This window comes from Microtus pennsylvanicus, chromosome 16 (genome assembly GCF_037038515.1).
Source record: "Microtus pennsylvanicus isolate mMicPen1 chromosome 16, mMicPen1.hap1, whole genome shotgun sequence".
Lineage (NCBI taxonomy): Eukaryota > Metazoa > Chordata > Mammalia > Rodentia > Cricetidae > Microtus > Microtus pennsylvanicus.
In genome coordinates, this window is record NC_134594.1 from 37,640,902 (window position 1) to 37,664,135 (window position 23,234).

A 23,234-nucleotide genomic window follows, 5' to 3' on the forward strand; every position below is an offset into this window, starting at 1 on the left:
GAATAGTAAAATCTGTATGGGGGAGCAATCAAAAAAGTCAGACTTTTTTTTTTAACCAAAGAAGCATCACCTTTAAGGTTTGTCAACCCCACCTTTCCCTAAACTCTTTGAACCTCTGAGTTACAGTCCTTTGCCTAGGCAGAGCAGACCGGTAAGAACCAGCCTGTCGCTGCACTCTGGAGTCTGTTGCTGTTTTTAATCACGAGCACCTGCAGAAGAAACCTCACCAGCTTCTACAAGATTAAGACCATAGGTGGGGCCGAGTATTTAATAAAGGAGGAAGAGGAAGAGGGAAAGAGACACTGTATTAGCTACACAGTAGTTTCTGTGAGTGGCACCGCAGCTCAACAGTTCTGAGACCAGCCTATGCGGACTGTGGAAATGCTGGCTTTGTATAAGCTGTTCTTGAGATCCATTTGACATCATGGAATTCTTCCCATTGGCAGCATTCCCTTGCTACTTTAAATGTCAGAAGGGGTTGTTTATCAGAAGGCACCAAGATCCTCAATGTATCAGCCACGTTTGAAAACTCCTGACATTATGTTTAATGATGAGGTCACACGTCGGTGTGACAGCTGCATCAACCAGGCTTTCTGAAGTCAATCCCTAAAACCCATCTGTACATCAAAACCTTGCAGGAACCTCAGAGTGCTGGGGGCTACTTAGAGCTTTCCACTTGTACTGTTGATACTTGTTTCTGAGACACGTGAGGAACAAAGCTGCAGTGGGTTTGGGAGGCGGTCAGAGCCGGTGGCAATGTAGTCACTCAAGATGCATGGCGTGTCACTTGGTCCCTATGATGTGCTGGGTACAGTTGACATTGTAGAGACTGCTGTGCTCATGCAATCACTAAATTCTATGTTGTATAGAAATGAACAGCTGAAGGAGAGAAGGCAAACACATTAAAGCTATTAAACTGTTTGCTCCTACTATTCTTTTCCTTGGATTCGTTTTCTGTTCTAATGTCTGTTTGGAAAATAAATGGTTTTGAGTTTTTGCTGGTTTGGGGTTTTACAGAAAAATCACTTCATGGGAGGAGGCCACCTAAACATAACAGACACAAAGCGGGAAGAGCTGCTGGCAGTTGGGATCAGGAGTGAGCCTGACGATAATTCAAAATCAGCAAGGTTTTAAATATTTATTTATTTATTTATTTATTATGCATACAATGTTCTGTCTGTGTGTATGCCTGTAGACCAGAAAAGGGCACCAGACCTCATTACAGATGGTTGTGAGCCACCATGTGGTTGCTGGGAATTGAACTCAGGACCTTTGGAAGAGCAGGCAATGCTCTTAACCACTGAGCCATCTCTCCAGCCCATCAGCAAGGTTTTAAATGCATACAACGTAAGTGAGTTTGAGGCCAACCTGGTCTACAAGAGCTAGTTCCAAAGCTACAGAGAAACCCTGTCTCAAAAAACAAACAACAAACAAAAAGTAGCCTTTGTTTTCCTCTTTTTCATTAAAACAATATGAGCCAGACACAATAACTCACCCTTGTAATCCTAGCACACAAGACATTGGGCCAGAAGAAGCATAAATCCAAGGCAACTCAGGTACCTAGCAAGATCTTCCCAATATTAATCACAGATATTAAACAATGGAACCCGCCTTCCCTAGGTAAAGTATGATATGGCATCTTTGTCACTTGGCTAGAATACATGTGAGAGGCTTCCTCGTCTAACTCTGATGGACTCGCTAGTCACCGGCTAAGATGAGCTCGGTAAGCAACTAAGAAACTGGGCAAATACGCTGGGCAGCGGTTTCCCGGAAGCCCAAGGCGGCAAACCTGGGAGGCAGGAAGCTGTCCCGTGAGCAGCACAGTTCAGGGCAGCAGGCTGGAGTCCACTGGAGAGGATGCCATTGCAGACATGTAGATCAGGGCCAGCAAAGAGATTAGAGTCTGCAGAGACGATGGAGGAGGAGCTGACAGTTCATGTACAGATCCCTCACGCGTCCAGCTGAGGGCTTTACTGCACGGAGCAATAGATAGCCTAACTGAAGTAGCTGCTATAGAGGTGAGAACAGAAGGGAGTACAGGGGTAAAGCTTTGCTGAGGACTGCCAGGTTCTGATCACCTGAAGTGGAGAACCCTCATCTAAACATGGCTAACACCTGTATGCCATGCTTCAGAAGGAAAGCCCACACTCTGGGCTAAGGCCTACTGCAGACTTAGTCCACATGAGCTTAAAGCGAACTGCTGATAAGAGCTACAAGGAAATCAAAATTGGAAAACTGAGCCAACAATTCCCAGGAGCACGGGACTTAGGCTTTCATGGACTGGCTTAAGTAACCCTTAAAACCCTCCTCTACAGAAAAGGAAAAAAACAAAACAAAAACCCCCAAGTCCAGCATAGTCAGTGAATGACTCAGCTGCTGCCTCCAACTAAAAGCCCAGAAGTCCTCAGAGGAAGAAAACAGTCCAGGGTAGTGTGTGTTTACATTACCCCATTGTTCAAGACAATCGCCTATCAATAAATCACTGCATGTAAAGAAGCAAGAAGATGTGATTGGGAGTCAAAAGACAGTAGTCAGTAGCAACCAACTCCTTGTAGCTCACAAGGTGTACTTTGAAGACCTTAGAATGGCTGCAGATGTGTTCAGAGTTAAAGGTAACTATGGCCCTAATGAGAAAACAACGTATATCAACAGAAAGATGGAACATTAAAAAATCAAAACATTGTAAGCTGACTGTGGTAGCATATATACACCTTTAATCCCGGCATTCAGAAGAATCTCTGAGTTCGAGGCCAGCCTGGTCTACAGAGGTCCAAACTGGCCAGGGTAACACAGAGAGACCCTGCTTCAAGCAAACAAAATTATCTATTCATCTATGTCTCACAACAAGGCTGTGGCTTACTGGCAAAGTTTCAGCATGTCTGTCTCTGGCAGTGGCTCCATGGCTTCTCCCCTGACTCTGTCTTCTTCCTCCCAGCATTCAGTTGAGTTTACCCCGCCTAGCTCTGTTCTACCCTGCTCTGCTATAGGCTCAAGACAGTTTATTAACTAATGGTATTCACAACATACAGAGGGGACTCCCACATCACGACGCCTCATGACCTTCTTAGACCCATTACACAAAAGTTCATATAATGTCTTCCCTGGCAAAGCACATCACTTGTGGTAACTAGAATCCACGTTCTTGGCCATAAACATTCATATTCGGATGTGAACGAGAAAGCCAGTTTCTCATTTACTTTAAGGAAGAGGCATTTTTACACGGATAGCGGCACCTGTGAGAAAGGAGTGACATGCTACAGGCTTCCAGGGCCACAGCAAGAAACAGCAACAGTGGAAGAGATAGGATGGACCCTGGAATCTTCTGGGCACAGCAAAGGAAGCTTCTAAAGCAGTGTAAGACGGTAAAAGTTATTCAAGATTAGATGATCAGGGATTTGGAGCTATTCGGGCAACACTGCTCTGACTTCTCCATATACACACATCTTGTTACTATTATAAATAAATCTAGGATCATTAAGAAAACCCCACTGCTTTCTATAAATGTTGATGTGTGCCAAGGATCTGAAGGAAGTCCTTGGAAATCTGGTCCCATGTTAACCACACTGGGCTAACCAGGGAGCGGATGGAGTTTGAAGGAGTTCCAGTGAGAACTGGTCTTTGAGTACCCCCAAATCCAAATCTGAAGGCCTCACTTTAACATTAAGGAAGTTACAAGGTACGGTGGCACAATAATCTTAGCATCTAGGAGGCTGGGTGAGGTGAGAGGATTGCAAGTTTGAGTCCTGATGGATTAAAAGGTACAAGGATGTAGGAATTCCAAAGACACTAACATGGGCTAGTTATATTACAGCATCCATCCTTCTCCCCCACCTAAAGCTAGCCCTGCCTACTCCTCTCTCTGCAGTAATGTTCTATTAGAGAATGATGTGGGATTCCCAAGATGGCAGTCTGGGCTCAGCTCAGGCTGGACACTGACCCCCGAGATGGCAGTCTGGGCTCAGCTCAGGCTGGACACTGACCCCATAAACACTCAGCTTCCCTCAGAAACCTTGTAAAGTTTCTGTTTGCCAGCAAAAGCCGTTATGTTCTCTGTGAACTCAAGCAAACCCCCACAGGGCAGAGCCCCATGCTAATAGTTCCCAGGCTGTTCCACTAAGCTGCCCTCCTCCCTCTGCAACATACCCCCCATAACTGGCAGGACACTCCCACCATATTTGCTGTCTTCTCTTCTCCCAAAGCTCTGACAATTGCTGTCTGCCCCTCACTCTGTCCCCGAGAGGTAGCCATGACAGTCTCCCTCAAGATGGCTCCTGATATTTATCTACAATAAAACCCTGCCCCCTAATTATGGAGCTCTTTTGACGGTGATTTCTTTACTGAGCCCCAGCTTCCAATTTTTACCAGTGATTTTTTTTTCCTTCTCTCCTTAAGAATGGTGTGTTCTAGATGGGGATTGCCCTTGAACCTGTGCCCTGGTATGAGAAGACACTTGGTGCAGGGTGCTAGGCAATCACTGGTAAGCAACGCGAGCTTAAAGAACACACGGTGGTATTCATACACTCGGGAGTCTTCTGAGACTCCCATAGACTGATAACCCGGGGAGATGGTCACAGGCCCATTATAGGGAACCACACAACATAGCAGTCTCCACACAGAATTATAAATCAGCCATCACAGGACCTGACTGCGGGTTTTGAGGTTATATTTTCTGAGGAAGGTTTGAGCTCTTACTACTAGGTAACCAGTAAGAAAGGAATTACCTGTTCTTTATCAACTCTGAGAGAAAGCTGCTTAATCCCTGGCACCTGTGGACAAGGTGTCCTCTTTTCTCCCTTAGGAACAGGTCCAGCAAGGAAACGCCGGCACTGTGAAGGCACAGGAGATTAAAATCAGACTCGACCTCAGACTTTCGTCTCAATGATGAGCTCGTGACAACAGAAGCAGCTTTTCTTGTTTTTGGAAACTCTTTATTCACAAGTTGACCACTAAGCAGAAAACACACTGGGTAGGTTAACAATGCAGCGTGGATCCTCTGCCTCCCCTTTCCAACTCAGACACTGCTGTAGCATACTCTAATACCACCTTAGCCTCTTTGCTTTTAGGAAATATTTTCCATCACTCCCAAGGACTGTGGAGGAAAAAAAGCACAAATGCAGTGACATCTAGAAACACTGACTACATATTTGTACTACATTTTAAAAAAGCACGAAATCTTGAATTTTCTTGCTTTGATTCTTCATATTTCTACAATAAAATATCCAACAAAGCTCAGGAGATTGCTGTCAGTCAGTAATAAGCTATGATATCACATTAGTGGGGCTTTCAAAGGTGAGCTGCTGAGTGGAGGAAGCAAATGTGAAAGGGGATTCACTATATAATAACACTGAAGCCTCCGTAACCTTGAAACACTTAGGAACCTGAAATAACATTAAATACTATCTTATAACTCGGAAATACCACATTGTCAAGTATCCTGTGGATGAAAACAATACAAACGAAATTTTCTTCAATATAACTTTAGTAAAGCTTTTACGAGAAATATATGTGTATATATGTATATATGCATACACACACACACGCCCATATATATAAATAATACCACCGAAGCTCCACGCTGAGCTTCATGAGACTAGACTATCTAATAAATACAACTCTGCACGGTTTTGTTGCTGTGGACGAGTCAGCTCTTCTTTCAGGGAAATCTTAAGGAATAATAATCTATAGACTAAGTCATCCAGACGACGTTTGTTTCTTTGACTGCATTAGCAAAACTCTTTGTCTGCATTGCTCCACTCCTCCATCGCCTTTAAAGGGTCCGCGTGAAAGTCTGTGAAGTCAAATCACTAGTAAGTTTATGCTGCGGAGCTTCCGTCTGGGCGTGCTCTGTGAGTCTCAGTGTGGGAAGCCAGCACTCTGAGCGTCCCTGCCCTGGACGTGCCTTAATAATGGCACGTGGTGTTCCTCAGCATGACCTGCCAAAATGTGATGATCTCCTTAGAAGAGAAGCCATGGGCGGCAATCACGCGTCTGAGCTGGCAGACATCCAAGTGGATTCTATACAGAAAGAAGAGATTTGTGTCTTCCGGGATATGAATGTCCACTTTTAACAAATTCAAGCAGATCCCAACATAAACATCTTCAAACTTGATGGGCTTCACGTGACTCATCATTTTATAGATCCTCGGTACAAGGTCCCTGGACAAAATGTAGCCCAACCCACTACAGTAGGGAGGGAACACCTTGAAAGGGTACTCCTGATACGAAATATGGTTTTTCTGGAAAAATCCTCTATAGGAATAGTTGTCAATTAGAGGGTAGCCTGTGAAAAACCTCTCTGAGTGGTTTACGTTTAAAAGATACTTGACCAAATTGCCAGTGTTGATGAAAACATCCGTGTCTGTTTTCATGATATACTTGGCATTGGGGCAAAACTCAATTACCCACCTGAAAGCCATAATGGTTTTCAAGGTCAAGTTATTATATGTGTCTAAAAAATCTTGCCGTATAATATCGCCATAGAGAAGGTGTTCGTCTTCTAGGGACAGCGCTAACACCTTGTCTTCCTTTTCGGCCTGCTGGCCTAATAAGAAAAACGTAAGAACCTCATACCCCCACCAGGACTTCTTTTCACCCCACGTGACTCTAATCGCTTGTCTGGCTTTCACGTCTGAGGGGCGCGAGGTCACCAGGATGACCAGGAATGGGTTCTGTTGAGAGCAGTTCGAATGTTCCCGGAGTGTGAAGCGAAAGTCTTGTCTGTAAATTGGCTCATACTCATAAAAGTACATCCAGTTCACACGCTCAATGACATTGTAGTGAGGAAGGCTGAGGTACCACATCACTAGGAAACTCAGCAGGGAGAGCAGCAGGAGGCTCCATTTGAGGGATCTCAGTGACATCCTATTGAGAAGGGTGGTCAAGACAGCCGGGGCCATTCACAGCAGCGGAGAAGTACAGAAGGCACGGGTTCTACAAGACGGAGCAAAGGCTCGGTGAGTGTCCACCTCCTCAGCACACGTCAGTTGCTGTCATCTAGTCAAGAGGAGAAAATGGAGAGAGAAAGCTCCCAATCAACAGTAGACGGTCTGACCTCAGCCTGCCTGGCTACATTTAACACACCGATGAACCACCACCCAGGGGTGCAGAGCAAGACCCAGGTTAAAACAGACCCAAGAATCATTTTCAAACAACATCTCTCATTCGACACAAATAATTGTAACCCCAGTTATTTGGGAGGATGAGGCAAGAAGATCACAAGTTCGAGGCCAGCTTAGGTGACCTGGAGAGACCCGGACTCAAAAGTAAAAAAGAAAAATGAAAGCTAAAAAATATTCCACAAACAAGAACTAGAAATATATGTCTTTCTGTCCTTGCTCATTTTACTCATTTACGTTGCTTCAAATTCCAGGACTCTAACATTTTTAGCTGAATAATATTCCATCTTGTAGATTACCACACTGTTTTTATCCACTAACCCATCGCTCGGCTCTGCAACAGATTCTGCATCTTGGCTACTGTGCTGCAATACGTAAGCAGGTCTTGCTTGCCTCTGACTGTATCCCAAGCAGGCTTTCTAGACTGTGTTCAAGTCAAGTAACACCACTGCTATCAATTTATCCTAAATACTAATCAGAAAACTGTGTGGGTCCTTTATAATATAGAAAAAATATGATTTAAAAGTCTATCATAGGAAACCTTTGAAGTGAAATTATAGCTACCTCATTCAACCAGATACCTTCACTCATTACTTGCAATTTTGCTTCCCATAATTCCTACATTCATATCACTGACTGAAATATGGAGCAGTATACATGATGTACACTTCTTTTGAAAAGAGAGGATGATAAACACCTAGAATTCTACGTGCATATATGCAGAGCAAGGATGTGCTCCACCAACCCAATGGTCTCGTCTTTGGGGTTGCTGGGAGCTCACGCTCTTCCTCTCTGTGTCACGGGATTATACATGCATTGCTTTGGATTGTCTGTGTTGCCTCTGTAAATAAAAACAAAACACTTGATTTTGTGCCCATAGGGCACCATGTTCCACTGTGGTGCTGAGCCTGTGTAGAGGTTGGGAGCCTGAGTGCTACCCTGTCTTAGCTGTACCCCACAAGTGTGACCTTGAACCATTCATGACATTTCTATCATTTTAAATTTTCTACTGTTTTAATACACATCATCTCAATCCAGGGCATGCTCTGAAAAGCCCGTTTGGATGTGCATGTATCTCACAGTGGTGCTGAGAGCAGACATTCACCGTTACAGCTTGCTGAGAAGATGGGTTTTACTGTACCTATTTTATAAGAGGATTTTAGAGTACTCACATGAAATCTCAAAAAGACTAGGATTCGCAGAGATCCACCTGCATCTGCCTCGTCTCTGCCTTCACCTCCAGAGTTCTGAGATTAAAGGCATGTGCCACCAAGACTGGCTATTAAAGGGTCTCTTTTTACTATGAAAAACACTGAATTTAAGGGGAAATGAAATGTAAGAAGCAAAGGTAAAGCAAGAAATTATTAAAAGATATGAAAGACTTGTAATCACAGCTAAAAGAATGGAAATAGACAACGAAGAACACAAATAATTTTTTTCATATAGTAAAGAGAATGAACCTAGTGCAGTGGTTCTCAACCTGTGGGGCTTGACCTTTTCAGAGGGTTTAACCTTCACGGGGTCACCTAAGACCATTGGAAAACACAGACATTTACATTATGATTCACAACAGTAGCAAAATTACAGCTATGAAGTAGCAATGGAAACAGTTTTATGGTTGGGGTCACCACAGCAGGAGCCACTGTATTAAAAGGTTGCAGCATTAGGAAGGCGGAGAACCAAGAGGCTGTAGAAAGATGACAGCTACGTTGATTAAGTGCTTGCCCTGCCAACACAGGAGCCATGCACGTGAAAGCTGCCTCCTGAGTGACAAGATGACAGAACACATCCCCAGGCTCCCCCATGCACTCACATGAACAAGTAAACATGCACAAATTGAAACTGAAATACCAGGTAAAAGTGAGATGGCTCAGGTGGGAAAATCCTTGCCATACAAGCATGAAGACCCCGGTTTAGATTTTCACCACTCACATAAATGGCAGATACAGTATCACACGTTTGTAACCTCACTGGAGTGGGGGATGGCTTGGTGGAGAGGAGTAGACTCCTTGAGCTTGCTAGCTACCCAGTTTAAGTAAATTGGTGAGCCCCAGGTTCAGTGAGGGAGCTAGTCTCAAAAAATGTGGAGAGAAACTGAAGGAAAGGCCTGATGTTGACTTCTGGTCTCCACACATCTGCACGCGCACGCACACGCACACACACACACACACACACACACACACACACACACACACACACACACACCTACCTGCCTGCCTGCAAAAGAACATCATAAATGAGAAACTCTCCACACTTTGTTCAGTAGGAATAAGGATGAGGATAAACACAGTTTTTGCTAAAACCATCGTATGTAAGAATCTATTCTAAACTGGGGTGAGAGACGGCATAGTGATTCAAAGCGATTGCTGCTTTTGCAGAGGACCCAGGTTTGGGTACCACCACCACTTGGCTCACAACCATTTGTATCTTATGTCCTCTTTGGTCTCCTTCTCTGTGGCACACTTTCACACTTGCAAGCAAACATTTATGCACCTAAGATAAAAATGACTAAATAAAATACTTAAAAAAATAAAAACTTTAAAGAAATTTAAAAAGAATAGATAATATAAGCCTTCAGCATAACTAGTAGAAGAATAAATATGGACATATATCTTCTGAGTTGAATGATGGAAACAACAAAAAAGTCAAGTAAGCCAGCTATTGACGGGAAGATGAAAAAGGGGAAAGCAGAGAAAATGTATGGCAAAGAAAATCACAGAAGCCAGCTCACCTGAACCACGGGGGTTTTCACGGCTTGGCCCAAATTTCTGCCACATGCTACGTAAAAGGCTCACACCTAAAACAAAACACAAAGTGTTTAAAACTTAAGAAACAGGAAAACATGTGCCAGGAAAATGCCAATCAACAAACTAGCCATTCACATCATGTTTTCTAAGTGATTCGCATTGAAAAGAAACAAAGAAACACTTGCCGCGAACAAAGTATCTATATGACATACCTCTTTTTAGCCATGTGTTTTGTGTGGGCCCCTGTAGTGAAGGTGAGCTACTGTCCCATACTGATGTACGTTTGCACTTAACAGCATCTGGCTTCTGTGTTTTCTATGTGCCATGCGGATGTGATTGCATGTGTGTTTGGAAGGATGTGAAGGTCAGAGTTCAACGAAAGCACCCCCCAAAAAGGTAATTAACGATCATAAAGCTACATCACACACAAAAAAAGCATCAGTGTGGGGAGCCAGACTGACCCAAGACTTCCTCAGTGGTCCCGATGAAAGGACAAACGTGACCTTAGTTCTGTGTCCTTGTCCAGTAGCCGGCTAGTCAAAGCTGGTCTTGGGCTCAAGCCAGTGCCTCGAAGGAGTCAAGGCTGCAGCTTCTGGAGACCCGACTCTTCCCTCTGGGCTGTGGTTATCAGTCCTTGGGTAGCCGTTGGAGGTGCTGCACGGTCTCTCTGCTGACGCTGTCTAACACAGAGCTCTGCTGACCTTGGCCTTTTTCCTCCTGCAGATAGTATCAAATAAGAAGTTGTGCTTAGGGGCTGGAGAAATGGCTCAGCGGTTAAGAGCACTGACTGCTCTTCTAGAGGACCCGCGTTCAATTCCCAGCACCCACATGGCAGCTCACAACTGTCTGAAAATCCAGTTCCAGGGGATCTGACACCTTCACACCAATGCACATAAAATAAAGATAAATAAATCATAAAAAATTAAAAAAAAAAAAAAAAAAAAAAAAAAAAGAAGTTGTGCTTAATAAACTTCTCGGGCCAGGTGTGTTTGCACTGGCCTTTAATGCCAGTACCGGAGAGGCAGAAGCATTTGGGTTTGCGGCCAGCTTTGTCTACAAAGCAAGTTCCAGGCCATCCAGGGCTACACAGAGACACCCCGTCTTAAAAAACAAAAAGAAAAAGGGAAACACTTGTTTGGTGCAAGTCATCAGCTTCTGCCAGACCCCCAGCCCCAGCTATGGCTTTTGTCTTCCCATTCTCTCTATTTCTCACCCCTGCTCCTCCCACTCAACACCCCACTGGAATCGGGGTCCTGATTCCAGCTGGTTTGGGACATTACATGAGTTGGCCATCTTAAGTCAGGTGTGATAAAGCGGGCCTCTCGGCTTCCCTCAGCCCCCCTTGCACACGCGCTCTCGGACACATCCCACTTCCTTCCGCTCTACGTGAAACAGCATACAGACCCTCTTGAGAAGCCAGACGAATAATCCTTTCCTTAAAATCTGAAAATTACACTTATTTGTTGGTTTTGATTGTACATACACGGTTGAGGACTAGAGAAGAACTTTCAGGACTTGGTAGAAAAGTGGATCTTGGGGATGGCGCTCAAGTCATCAGGCTTAGTGACAAACAATTACCCACTGAGCTACCTCACATAAGTACTGTGTTTTCAGCATTTCCAACCCTTTCACTCCCTCTCAAATCGACCACTTATTGTTTGCGCACGCACACACACACACCTTTACAAGGTAGAAGCAGGAAGATTGAGTTGAGAGTTTGAAATAATCTTCAGCAACATAGTGAATTTAAGGCCAGCCTGGGCTATCGGGTAAAACCCAGTCTAAGCAATTCTCTTTGTATTTTACTTAGGGTTCTATTGCTGTGAAGACACCAGGACCTCAGCAGCTCTTCTAAAGAAAACCATTTAGCTGGGTGGCTTCCAGTCCAGAGGTTCAGTTCATTATCGCTATGGGACATGGTGGTGTGCAGGTAGACACAGTGCTGGAGAAATCGCTGAGAGTTCTACATCTTACCCAGGCAACAGGAAGTGAGCTCAGACACTAGGTGGTACCCCTCAAAACCTGCCTCCACAGTGACACACTTTCTCCAACAAGGCCACACCTCCTAAAAATGCCACTTCTTTTGAGGCCATTTTCTTTCAAACCACCATACCCTGAAAACAAACAAAACACAAAAACTACCACTGCCCCTAAGGTAAGATATGTCTTTACTTCTGTATAAAACCTGCAGACTTATTTTCTGTCATTATTCTCTAAGAAACACTGAGAAACAGCTAGGCATTCCCATTTTAAAACGCTGCATTAGGCTTTAAATCTGGAGTGTGCACAGACAGCATGCAAATATGACACCATTGTAGATAGGGATTTGAGTGTGAGAGAATCTGGGAGCCCACAGGAGTCCTAGAAGCCCCCGAACTTGTTTTTAAGGCTGCATCAATCATTTACTTAAAAAGAAAAAATACAACAACAAGACCTGATATTAGGTTACATATTGTGCTGGCTAGCTCTACTTCAACTTGACCCAAGCTGGAGTCATCTCAGAGAAAACAATCTCTATTGACAGATTGCCTGCACACGACTGGGGTGTAGGCAAACTTGAGGACATCTTAACTTGTGATTGATGTGGGAGCACCCAGGCCATTGTGGGTGTCACCACCCCTGGCCTGGTGGTCCTTGATGCTCTTAAGAAAGCAGGCTGAGCAAGTCTCAGAGAGCAAACCAGTAAGCAGCACTCTTCTGTGGCTTCTGTAATGGCTCCTGTCTCCAGGTTCCTGCTAGGTTTGAGTTCCTGCTTTGGCTTCTCTTGATGAACTGTGATTCAGGATACGTAAGCCAAATAAACAAACCCTTCCCTCCCCAAGTCACTGTTGGCCATGGTGTTTCATCATCGCCATAGTAACCCTAACTAAGACACGGATGTCACTTGGCAATCCTAAAACACTAAAATACAGGCTACCTTGTTTACCCACAACATTAACTCCAATGTCCTGTGTGTGTGTCCTGCCCCATCACTCCCCCCCACCTTTTGGCAATCCTAAAGCACTAAAACACAGGCTACCTTGTTTACCCACAACATGAACGCCAATGTTCATGTAATTTGAAAACACATTTAAAAAAAAATCTGTTTAAGACTGGAGATACAGCTGAGTGGTAGAAAACCTGCCTAGCCTGTGATTGCTGGACTCAACTTCTAGCAACACAGACACACACGCACACACATAGTCACACATAGTCACACACACATACACAGAGTCTCACACACACACACACACACACCTTCTTTAGAAACTCAAAACGTTTGCGACAGAGGGTCTCAATCACATTGTAAATTATTTTTTAATCTATAACTGAACATCAACAATGTAGTACATTTCAACAACTAAGTGGATCACCAACACTTAATTTGAAAATTATTTCCTGGTGTGTGGCCAGAAAGCATTTTTTCCCCACTTCAAAGGATGATGCATACATAGTTTACGGGAAACCAATAGCCCTAGTTGATAAGGAAATGGCCTCTTTTACAGAAAAACTGAAGTCAGAAATGTCTTTGAAATCACTTAATTGTAAAGCTACCATTTTGCGAAAATAGCAAAAATACCCTGTGAATTCTGGTATGAAAAGACTTCCAGACAATATGAAGTAAAGAAATTAGAGGTGGACTAAACAATACCAACATTGTTTACATTTATTTCTCCTGCACGTGTGTGTGTGCGTGTGCATGCGTGTATATACTCACATACATGTGGAAGTCAGAAGACTACTTGTGGGGTCAGTTCTCCCTATCTACCATGTAAGTCTAGTGTGACAGGCTTGCTGGGAGGCCTCTTATCGGCTGAGCCACCTCAATGACCCTGTCATACTAACTTTTGTATTAGAAAATTTAGAACATATTTATATATTTGTGGTGGTTTAAATGAAAATGACCTCATAGGGAGTGTCACTATCGGGAAGGGTGCCCTTGTTCGAGTACATATGGCCCTGTTGGAGGAAGTGTGTGGTGTGTCACTGGGGGCAGGCTTTGAGGTTTCAGATGCTCAAGCCATGCCCAGTCTCTCTCTCTCTTCCTGCTGACTGCTGATCTGGATGGAGAACTCTCCCCTCCTTCTCCAGCCCCATGTCTGCCTGTGCGCTGCCATGCTATGGTGATAATGGACTAAACTTCCGAACTGTAAGCCAGCTCCAATTAAATGTCTTCCTTTACAAGAGTTGCCACGGTCATGGTGTCTCTCCACAGCAGTGGAAATCCAAAGACAATGTATGTCAGAAAAGTAACAGAAAGAGACATGTGATAGATGGAAAGAAAAAGGTGGATCAGAGAAGGGGTGAAAGCAAGACTTTCTAATGTTACAAGCTGTAAATGTTTTATTAAATCTCTTTACTTATCCTTTATAAATATATTGTTTGGTTGGTTGGTTTTGGAGTTTTTTTTGGTTTTTGTTGTTGTTGTTGTTTTGTTTTTGACTTTTTTGGACAGGGTGTCACTATGTAGCTCTGGCTGTCCTGGAACTTACTATGTAGACCAGGTTGGCCATGAACTCATAGAGATGCACCTGCCTCTGCCTCCCAAGTACTGAGATTAAAGGCCTGTGCTACTACGCTTGGCTATAACTTTATATATTTATCCAGTGTACTAAGGTCCTACTCACACTGTATTACCCTCTGTTACCCCTCCCACTTCTGCTGAACCCCCTTCTTCCCACCTAGTCCACCTTCTGCTTCTTCCTAACCCGCTGTTTATTGAAGGCCACCTTACTAACGCGAACGCGGTAAGGTGTTATTTACTGGGATGTGGGTAACCTAGCCAGTGGCTACACCACTGAAGAAAATAACCCCGCTCCCTTCCCTGCAGTAATATTAACTGCCAAAAGTTCTTCCTGGAGGGGTGGGGCTCCATGAAACCGTCTCCCATCCATGATGGAGTGTTCTGTTCACGCTTACAAGCACCATGTCCCTTTACACCTAACTTTCAGCTTTTACAACCTTCCTGCCATCTTCCATGATGCATGCCAGTGTCTCAATCATTCTCACAGAAGGAATGGGCATCTCAGTTACTGAGCCCAAAATGTCCACTTTCTGCTCATGCCCAACTGCAGCTGCATCTAACCCACAGACAGATGCAGTAATCTTAGAAATGCCTGGGACAAAAAACACCTGGAAGTAATTCAAACAAACCTAAACTACGTTTTTTGTTTTTTGTCTTCCCAATGGAGGGCTTCTCTGAGATTTCAACATGTATTCTCTAAGGATATAATATGCCATGTTTATTACATTATTTAAAAAATAATCTGTTTTAGCTTTTGTTGTCTCTAGCAGGGAGGAAACCATTCAGAGAAATCTGGTCCTGGGAGACCTGCATAGACATCCCATTGAAAAGGCTTATATTAATTATTCTGAGTAATAGTTTGAAGCAAATGCAAATCAGCTCAATTCCTTTTACATAATTCAGTAAAGCTGAGCCTTTATTTTTCCTGTGACACAGCAAGTCCATTCTAGTAGAACACTTACATTAATTTGTCTGTACAAAACACCACCGAGAAATGTGCAAATGGGGTCCAAGTCCTCATGAGTGAGGGATCCTCTCCCAAAGTAAACAAGAAGGCTCATAACAGCACTCTCTCTAGGCCAACTCAGAACCTGTGTACTTTTCTGTCAGTCACACCTGAGAACCTGGCAGATCCTTCTACCCAGCTGTCACTGTTGAGGTCAAGGTAAGCAGCTGTCTACACAGACCTGCTGACTTGAGGCCCGGCCATGACAGCAACACCAAGTTCACCAAGACACCGGTTCACGTCAGGAGAGCTCATGACCTGATGTGTTTTACCTTAATGTCAGGACTCAGCATTGGTGTTTCCCCGGCTCAGCTTTGAGTCCCTGTGACTTTCTGTGGGCCCACCAATATCAGGGGCCTTGAGTATCAGCCTCAGTACCCCCTCGCGGGCTCAGAATTGGATGCCTATGGCCGGCGAGGATCAGAGGGTAAAAGATGAACTCAAGTACATTACCTCTGCATCTTCTATTTTTTATGTGAGGGAAGAAAATGAAGTGAAGGGGGCACAGAGGAGGAGGAAGAAGAGAAGGAGGAGGAGGAGGAGATAGGGGAGGAAGTAGAAGTAGTGGGAAGAAGAGTAAGGGCTAATCTCCACGAGCTTTCTAGTTTTTACAGACATAGTTGGAAAATGAGAATACGCACATCAGAATCTGACAAGCTGTGCTCTGGAACAGGTAATAACTCTTCTCTGCAGCCATACTCCTCTGTCCTCACAGCATACTGCTGCTTTCTGGCTGAGGGACTCCTCTGTCCTCACAGCATACTGCTGCTTTCTGGCTGAGGGACTCCTCTGTCCTCACAGCATACTGCTGCTTTCTGGCTGAGGGACTCCTCTGCCATCTGACCACCACCACTCTTGTCCCTCTCCTTGGACCCGGGGCTCACACTGCTGGATACCCGGGAACCAGGCTCCACCCCAAACCAACCACTTCAGTTTCCGAGGGTGAAGGGATGCACTGTTTTCAACTCCCAGATAGATGACCCCAGTGAGCCCTCACGTGAGACTCGTGAGACTCGCAGAGCTCCAACCGCTGGCCCAGAATTCCTAAATTGGTACCATTAAACAATATCCCTAAGTGACTCACAGGCTTAGGGGATTTGAGAAGCTCCGATTACCAATTTGTACACATCTTTTACCCTTTGAGGCACTGGCTAATTTTTCTATGAAAAGGAACAACAATGCCTTCTGCCTGGGTCCTTCTGTGACAACCACGTGAACAGAGCAGGGTGGGGCTGGTACCCAAGAGCTCAGTAGGCACACCGCTGCCATCGGCACCCACCCTCGATGCTCCTAGCTCTTACATGACTGTATTTGTTCTGCTTACAAAATCTGCAGCTATCCCAAATGTGGTATGATTCCACATGTTTCGGTGTGGTTAAACAGCAGATAAACCCCAGGGGGTCTACCTTTGCCCTCCAGCTAGCCTGCCTTCTAGAGGCCCAGGTTTCTGCTTTCTCCAGAAGGTCAAGTGCCTGCTCTCCCACTCCTCCGAGGTGTCCCTGGCACTCCTGGAAGAGATCCAGCTGCTGCAAGTGGACTCTGGTTCCTGTCCTCACACGCTCTGCTCCCTACGGTCCTTTTCTTCCTACCCCGCCATCATTTTGCACTGAGTTTCCTTTCTCCTTTTCCGGCATGACTTGTTTCCTTTCTCCTTTTCCGGCATGACTTGTACCGCTACAAGTCCTACCTTAGGCAACTGCAGCAACCACGAAACGCAGGAGCCTTTTCCATCGGATGCCCAGGATAGTGATGTGCACTGAGACACTTTGCATATCTTTAATGTTTTTACAGTTAGAGTGTGTGTGTGTGTGTGTGTGTGTGTGTGTGTGTGTGTGTGTGTGTATGTGTGTCACACGCGCGCACCAGTGCACACAGGTACATGTCGGAAGACAACCTGTGGGAGTCAGTTCTCTCATCCCACCACGCCGGTCCTGGTGTCGACCCCACTGAGCCATCTCTCCAGCCTACTATGTAAATTTACATTTGTCTCCTCATTGAGGCACAGTCGGGCATCCGTGGGAAACTGACTTTTACTCAAGACAGCAACTGGTATATTTACTTAATTTAACAACGTAAAAAAAAAATGAAATGTTTTACTTTGCCAGAGCAAATAAAAGCTTCACATTAAAAACACTTCCTTTCTTTTCTACTGAGTATCTTTACGCTCTCCCTCTCCATCATTTTACCAGTGTGGTCCGGGCACTGGAGCAGGTGAGCTGTCTTTGTATTTCTATTTGTGTGATGACTTCGTTAACCTTCTTCATTAATCACTAACCCTTGCCTGCCTGAGTAAACAACTTGTTATGCTTGCAGCTGCTCTGAGGAAAACAACTTGTTTCCCTGTGCTTGCAGCTGCTCTGAGCACGAGGCAGGGGAATGGTTTCTGGTGGCTTGCAGCTGAAGGATTCAGCTAGGGCGTGGCCATTGGTCAGGGAAGGCACTATATAAGCTGCCCTGGAACACAATAAAGTTGGCATCTGGCTGATCTCATCCCACTTTTTCAGGGTTCCTCCAAAGACGGTCCAGAGACACCCGAAAAAGCCCAAACTTAGATTCTATGATGAGAGTGAGGTGTTTAAAGCTCCTTATGAACAAAGTGGAAAATTGTACATCCAAAAACAGAAGCTACGGGTAGTGGTGGCGCACGCCTTTAATCCCAGCACTCGGGAGGCAGAGGCAGGCGGATCTCTGTGAGTTCGAGACCAGCCTGGTCTACAGAGCTAGTTCCAGGACAGGCTCCAAAACCACAGAGAAACCCTGTCTCGAAAAACCAAAAAAAAAAAAAAAAAAACAGAAGCTAGATAGCTCGGAATGTAGCTAACCCATCATAGCTACACTTCGTGTTCATACAAAAGCCTTAATTGCTCAGATTTTAAAAGATTTTAATTGTAACCATATGTATGTGTGTATGGATATGCACTTGAGTGCACCTGCAGACACCAAAGGCATTAGATTCCCTGGAACTGGAGATACTCGTGGTTGTGGGCCACACCGGATGTGGGTGCTAGGGACCAAACGCTGGCCCTCCACATGCACGGCCCTCCTCCCCACCCTGAGCCATCTCTCCAGCCCCTAACCTGCTTACATTTAAACAATGAACCTGAAATAGTCACTGACTTTCAGAAAACACCCACACTGAGCACCACTCCCTGAGACGGTCACACACATCCAATAGGGAGTGAATTTAAATCCCATCATTCCGCTGCCATTTCTCGGCTCTGCTCCTGAAGTCCCAGCCGGCTGCGGCAGCACCAGAGTCAAGCGTGGTCTGAGACACCAGGGAGGGGGGCTTTCATCCACGCCTGATGGGAACCAAGGCCTGCTGCCCTTGTGTGCTGGGGAGATGAGTGGGCTTTTAAATAAAGTTTGCAGCATCATGTCCTGCTCCCCAAGAACGTTTACTTATAGTCAAAGCAACCCTGAAGATGGTGCTTTATTCTCGACTTGGGGATCAGGGTACGCAGGGTTCTTGGGCTTCCTAGCAAACAGAACCAAAGGCAGCAGGAGCTGGCATACCTGTACAATTTTCATTTTGCTTCTGCCACCTTTACTTACACTCGACAACAAAAACTCCACTCTTGGCTATCAGTAGTGAGGTTAGGGCTTTATGTTGGGGGGAGTGGGGTTTGTGTCTTTGTTTGTCTGTTTTCATTTCTTTGTTTTGCTTTGAAAGAGGCTCTGTAGACGTCTATAGCACTTCCGAGGCAAATTTATAAAGCAACATTTTACAACACTAGATTTTTCAAAGACCTGAACAGCCCACAAACACATGGACCTAGAACCTGAAGCTTTTCAACTCCAAATGCTGTGCCCATTTTCCCAAAGCAAGGCTCCTGCTTGGGAGTCAGACCTCCCTTCACATCCAGTCCCCGAGTCTCTGGACTCATGACTCCCAAGGTTAGCCTGCACCTCATGAGTGAAACCAGTCTGAAGAAAACTGGGGACGTCTCGAGCTCAAATGTTCCTAAATTAGCAACCGGTGTGCAGGGCAGGGAGCTAAGTTTGTGCTCTCCGACTGTGCTGATGCCCAATAAAGGTGAAAAATACACAGCCTACGCTAGGATACAGGAACTATTTAACACTACAATAATTTAGAACGTCTGTGTGTAAGGCCCCTGACTGAGCACCTGAGTGGCCAGGCCCTTCCCTTGCAGAACTCTATCAGGCTCCACCCACAGAGCACTCTAAGGCAGCAAAGGCTGGACCCAGAGCCTCCAGACTCCGGTAGCCAAGCTCTCTCTGCCTTAGAGCGTGAAAAGCCTGAGCTCAATTCTGGGGCTTAAAAACCCACCAATGCCTGAGTTTACTCCGAGCTCAAGACTACAAATCCCACCAATCCCCACCCTGGAAAGCTCCACCAACAAGAAAACTTCCACCAGTGTTCTCTACCTTCCTAATGTTGGGACACTTTAACATAGTTCCCCCTTGATATGTTGGAGTGACCCCCCCCCATGAAAACAAAATCATTTTCATTGCTACTTCATAACTGCAATCTTGCTACTGTCATGAACTGTAATGTAAATACGTGTCTCCCAAAGGTCTGAGGTGGCCCTCGTCAGAGGGTTGCTCAATCCCAAGGAGCGACGGACAAGTGGAGACCCACTGCCCTGCCCGCCTGAGCAGAGGCAGCCACCCTCCTGCCTCTTTCCCTAGGAATCTCTTGTGTGAGGTTTATTGTGCTGTGTGACTTTGTGGTGTTCCTTGGCTCCTGGCTGCCAGGACACTTTTCCCCTTCAGAACTGTAACACACGCACTGGGGAATCTTTCCTCTCACAACTGCAACACTCACAATCTGTACATTTTTAGGACACACTTTTTCTAAACATTTCTACCCCGTGGTTGGCAGAATCTATGAATACAGAACCTACGCACACGAAGGACTGACTGTATTTATCAAACAGATATCAGTTTGGAAATACCTGCTGGAGCCTATCCATAAAAGTCATCCCCTAAAGCAGCAATAAAATCTCCGGATTTTATTGTCTTTTTCCCCTCATGATCCAAAGGAGTCACAGAATGAAAAGGGGTTCCTAGACTAACCAATAACATGTTCCCTACGTGCAATGGCTCCAGAAGGGTAGACTGAGCTGGGAACTGGTACCTCGGCTGTGTGTACAACGGGAAGGCAAAAGGCCTGACTTCCTAGTTAACTAGGGTCAGGGTCAGGGACACATGACAGATGACAGCTATTATCTGACTTGGCTTTCTGGTGTTTTACTCCTTTGTTTCACAGGGCTCCAATCAGCTCCCAGGCCCAGCCCTAACTCATACCTTTACCATCCCCCTTCCTCTAATCCACACTAAGGCAAGAATCCTGCTTGAAGGCAAATCAGTGTTCACACAACTTTTATTTATTGAAAGAAAAATCACTTCCCACAACCCCCAAGGAGATGCTGCCAAACAGCCTGCTGAACGGTAGTTCTGAAAGCATCTGTTGGTTAAGTTCATTCAATCTTGTTTGACCGTCCAGCTGACCTTACCCATACTATAGTTCCTACAGCACAGCCAACTGCGTCAGACAAGTGTGCTTTCCCTGATTGATACACAGGTGTAAACGGAATAAAGGGATGTTCTGAAATGAGATGCCACCTTCACCATGACAGAGTGGAGCTGGAGGCTGAGTAGGTTATCACCCACCCCCGGCAGGGCATTTCCAACTGCATAAATTCAAATCAAAAACACATTAAACTCACAGGATTTCAGATTAGATGAAACCACTAGATAAATGTGTGTATATGGGGGGGGGGGAGATTTCCATATTCTGTGTTTTAGCTAAAATACAAGTCCTGCAAACAACTGAATGGAAGAAGACACCATCTTGTGTGTATATGTGTGTGTGGGGGAGAGATTTCCATATTCTGTGTTTTAGCTAAAATACAAGTCCTGCAAACAACTGAATGGAAGAAGACACCATCTTGGGGCTGAAGGGATGACCTGGTCGTTAAGAGCACTTGTTGTTGCTCTGGTAGGAGACTAGAACTCACGTCCCAGTACCCATGTGGTGGATCCACCCGGATCTGTAACTCCCAATTCTACGGGATGAAATGCCCCACTTCTGACCTCAGGAGGCGCCAGGCATACATACATATATACATACATGTAGGCAGAACAGACAATTTTTGGTTTGGGTTTTTTTTTTAAATAATTTAAATAATTTTTTAAAGTATCATACAAAACAGCTAAAAGCAATGTTCCATTCCCGACAAACTGCTTTAGGATAAGTTATTATGCATCGGCAGCCAGGCTGTTCGTTTCCAGATAGGCCTCGATGCTCTCTTCAATTCTCGGTACCTGTCCCATGAGCAAACCGAGGATTGTAGATAATGGACTATTCTATTCTCAATGCTTCAATTCCCCAACGGCCATTCATTTTAAACAAACCTCTCAACGTGAAGGAGAAAACACCACACTCTCCTCTCAGTACCAGGTGGGTCCCTTCTCTAGAGTGATGCAAGTTCCCTGTGAGGTGTCAACACTTCAAGGAGCACAGACCCTCCCCCCACCCCCCTGCATTTGCCTGGAACACCCAGAGCCAAAACACAAATATTCTCTGGGTGAAGATTGCAAATTCCACTCGTGCTACCTCCGAAAACAAACGGTTGGGCAATGTCTTCCTTGGCAGTCGCCTTTCCTAAGAAAGCAGCCGCTTCTCCCAAAGGCTTGCAGTATGAAAAATAAAACCTACTCAGTTCAAAATCAAACCCTGCCTTTTAGTCTTGCGGTCACAGCCACCGAATACAGCCATCTGTGCTTGCTGCTGACATCATCCTTTCCACGCTCCTCCATCTAGTATTTTCTTTAAAATGCTTTGCTGGTTCACTCGGATCTCTTATTAATTCCGAGGCCTTAAACCTTGGGAGTTTTCTCCTTCCTCTTGCCAAATCTTCCATTCCCTTCCTAGGGTCCATTCTGCCCGCCATCCCTCCCCAGGAAGCACTCTCCTACCCAGGGGACCACCGGCCCTTTCCTGCCAGGAATGTGCGTTCCTCTGGGCCTGCTGCGGGTCCACCAGCGAGCTGACACTATTCCCAAATTCTCCTCGGCCACAGTGACAACCAGGCCACACACACACCCCCACCGCGCGCCCCCCGCCGCCAGGCTTACAGCGCCCGGGGCCTGGCTCGCCACGCGCACCGGAGCTCTTCCTAGCGTCCCGGATTCCCGGGTGCCTTGTCCCCGAGCCTCGAGAGTCGGCCGAGAGCACCCGAGCAGCCGCGGTGGCCGGGGCCCAGGGCGTGGCAGCTCGCCCTGGTGAGGCTATCCACCGAGGAGCGACAAGCGACCGGAGGAGCTTGGGGCCCGGCAGCCCGGACCCGCGGTCCCTAGAAGGCTGCGCCCCGAGAGGGCCGCTCCGCCGCCGCCCAACCGTCTTCCCCAGCACGCCCGCCCCGCACTCACCTCGGCGAGCCGCTGGCACCCGCTGCGATGCTGGCCGCGCTCGCTTCCTGCGCGTGGACAACAGGCTCCCCGCAGCCGCACGCACGCCCGGCGCGCGCCTCCTGCACGCACACGCGCGCGCGCGCGCGAGCACCCGCCACCCGCAGCCCGGAGCTGTCCTCGCCACCGTTGTCGGCCACGGCCACGGCCGCGGGCGCTGGCATCTCCGCCGCAGGCTCCGGACTGAAGTGCAGGTCTGCTTAAGACGCCCTGCTCCTTGGCACGTGCCATCTTCCACTAGCAGCCTAAAATGCTCAGCCAAAGGGCGGGACCTCATCCCAGGGCTCCTTGGGAAAGAAGAAGCCTGGGCAGGATTTCGGAGTGCAGGGAATGAAAGGTTGAGGACACTCCTGGTGCCTTAGGTCCCTGTGGGTAGGAGGCTCAGGGAGTCAGTCGCTGGCACACAGCCCGCACCCCCTCACCCC

The 23,234-nt window shown here is 46.1% G+C and overlaps 1 protein-coding gene across 6 annotated transcripts; it reads right to left on the reverse strand.

Moving 5' to 3' along the window:
• Window positions 1-4,901: 4,901 nt before the first annotated feature.
• Window positions 4,902-22,906, reverse strand: B3galnt1 (beta-1,3-N-acetylgalactosaminyltransferase 1 (Globoside blood group)). 6 transcript variants are annotated; one of them, XM_075950597.1, is made up of 4 exons: window positions 22,771-22,906; window positions 10,324-10,579; window positions 9,847-9,912; window positions 4,902-6,993 (listed from the first exon to the last, which is right to left on the reverse strand). In XM_075950597.1, the coding sequence occupies exon 4, from the start codon at window positions 6,894-6,896 to the stop codon at window positions 5,901-5,903; it is 996 nt and encodes a 331-aa protein (XP_075806712.1). In that variant the 5' UTR covers window positions 6,897-6,993; window positions 9,847-9,912; window positions 10,324-10,579; window positions 22,771-22,906; the 3' UTR covers window positions 4,902-5,900. The 6 variants fall into 6 exon arrangements, with proteins under 6 accessions (XP_075806712.1, XP_075806713.1, XP_075806714.1 ...); XM_075950598.1 differs by having other exon boundaries at window positions 22,477-22,771; XM_075950599.1 differs by having other exon boundaries at window positions 4,920-6,993; window positions 10,366-10,579.
• Between the last annotated feature and the right edge of the window lie 328 nt (window positions 22,907-23,234).

What these genes read in the sequence shown, in the direction of transcription:
- B3galnt1 (XM_075950597.1), bottom strand. Translation starts at nt 6,896, where the DNA reads ATGGCCCCGGCTGTCTTGACCACCCTTCTCAATAGGATGTCACTGAGA.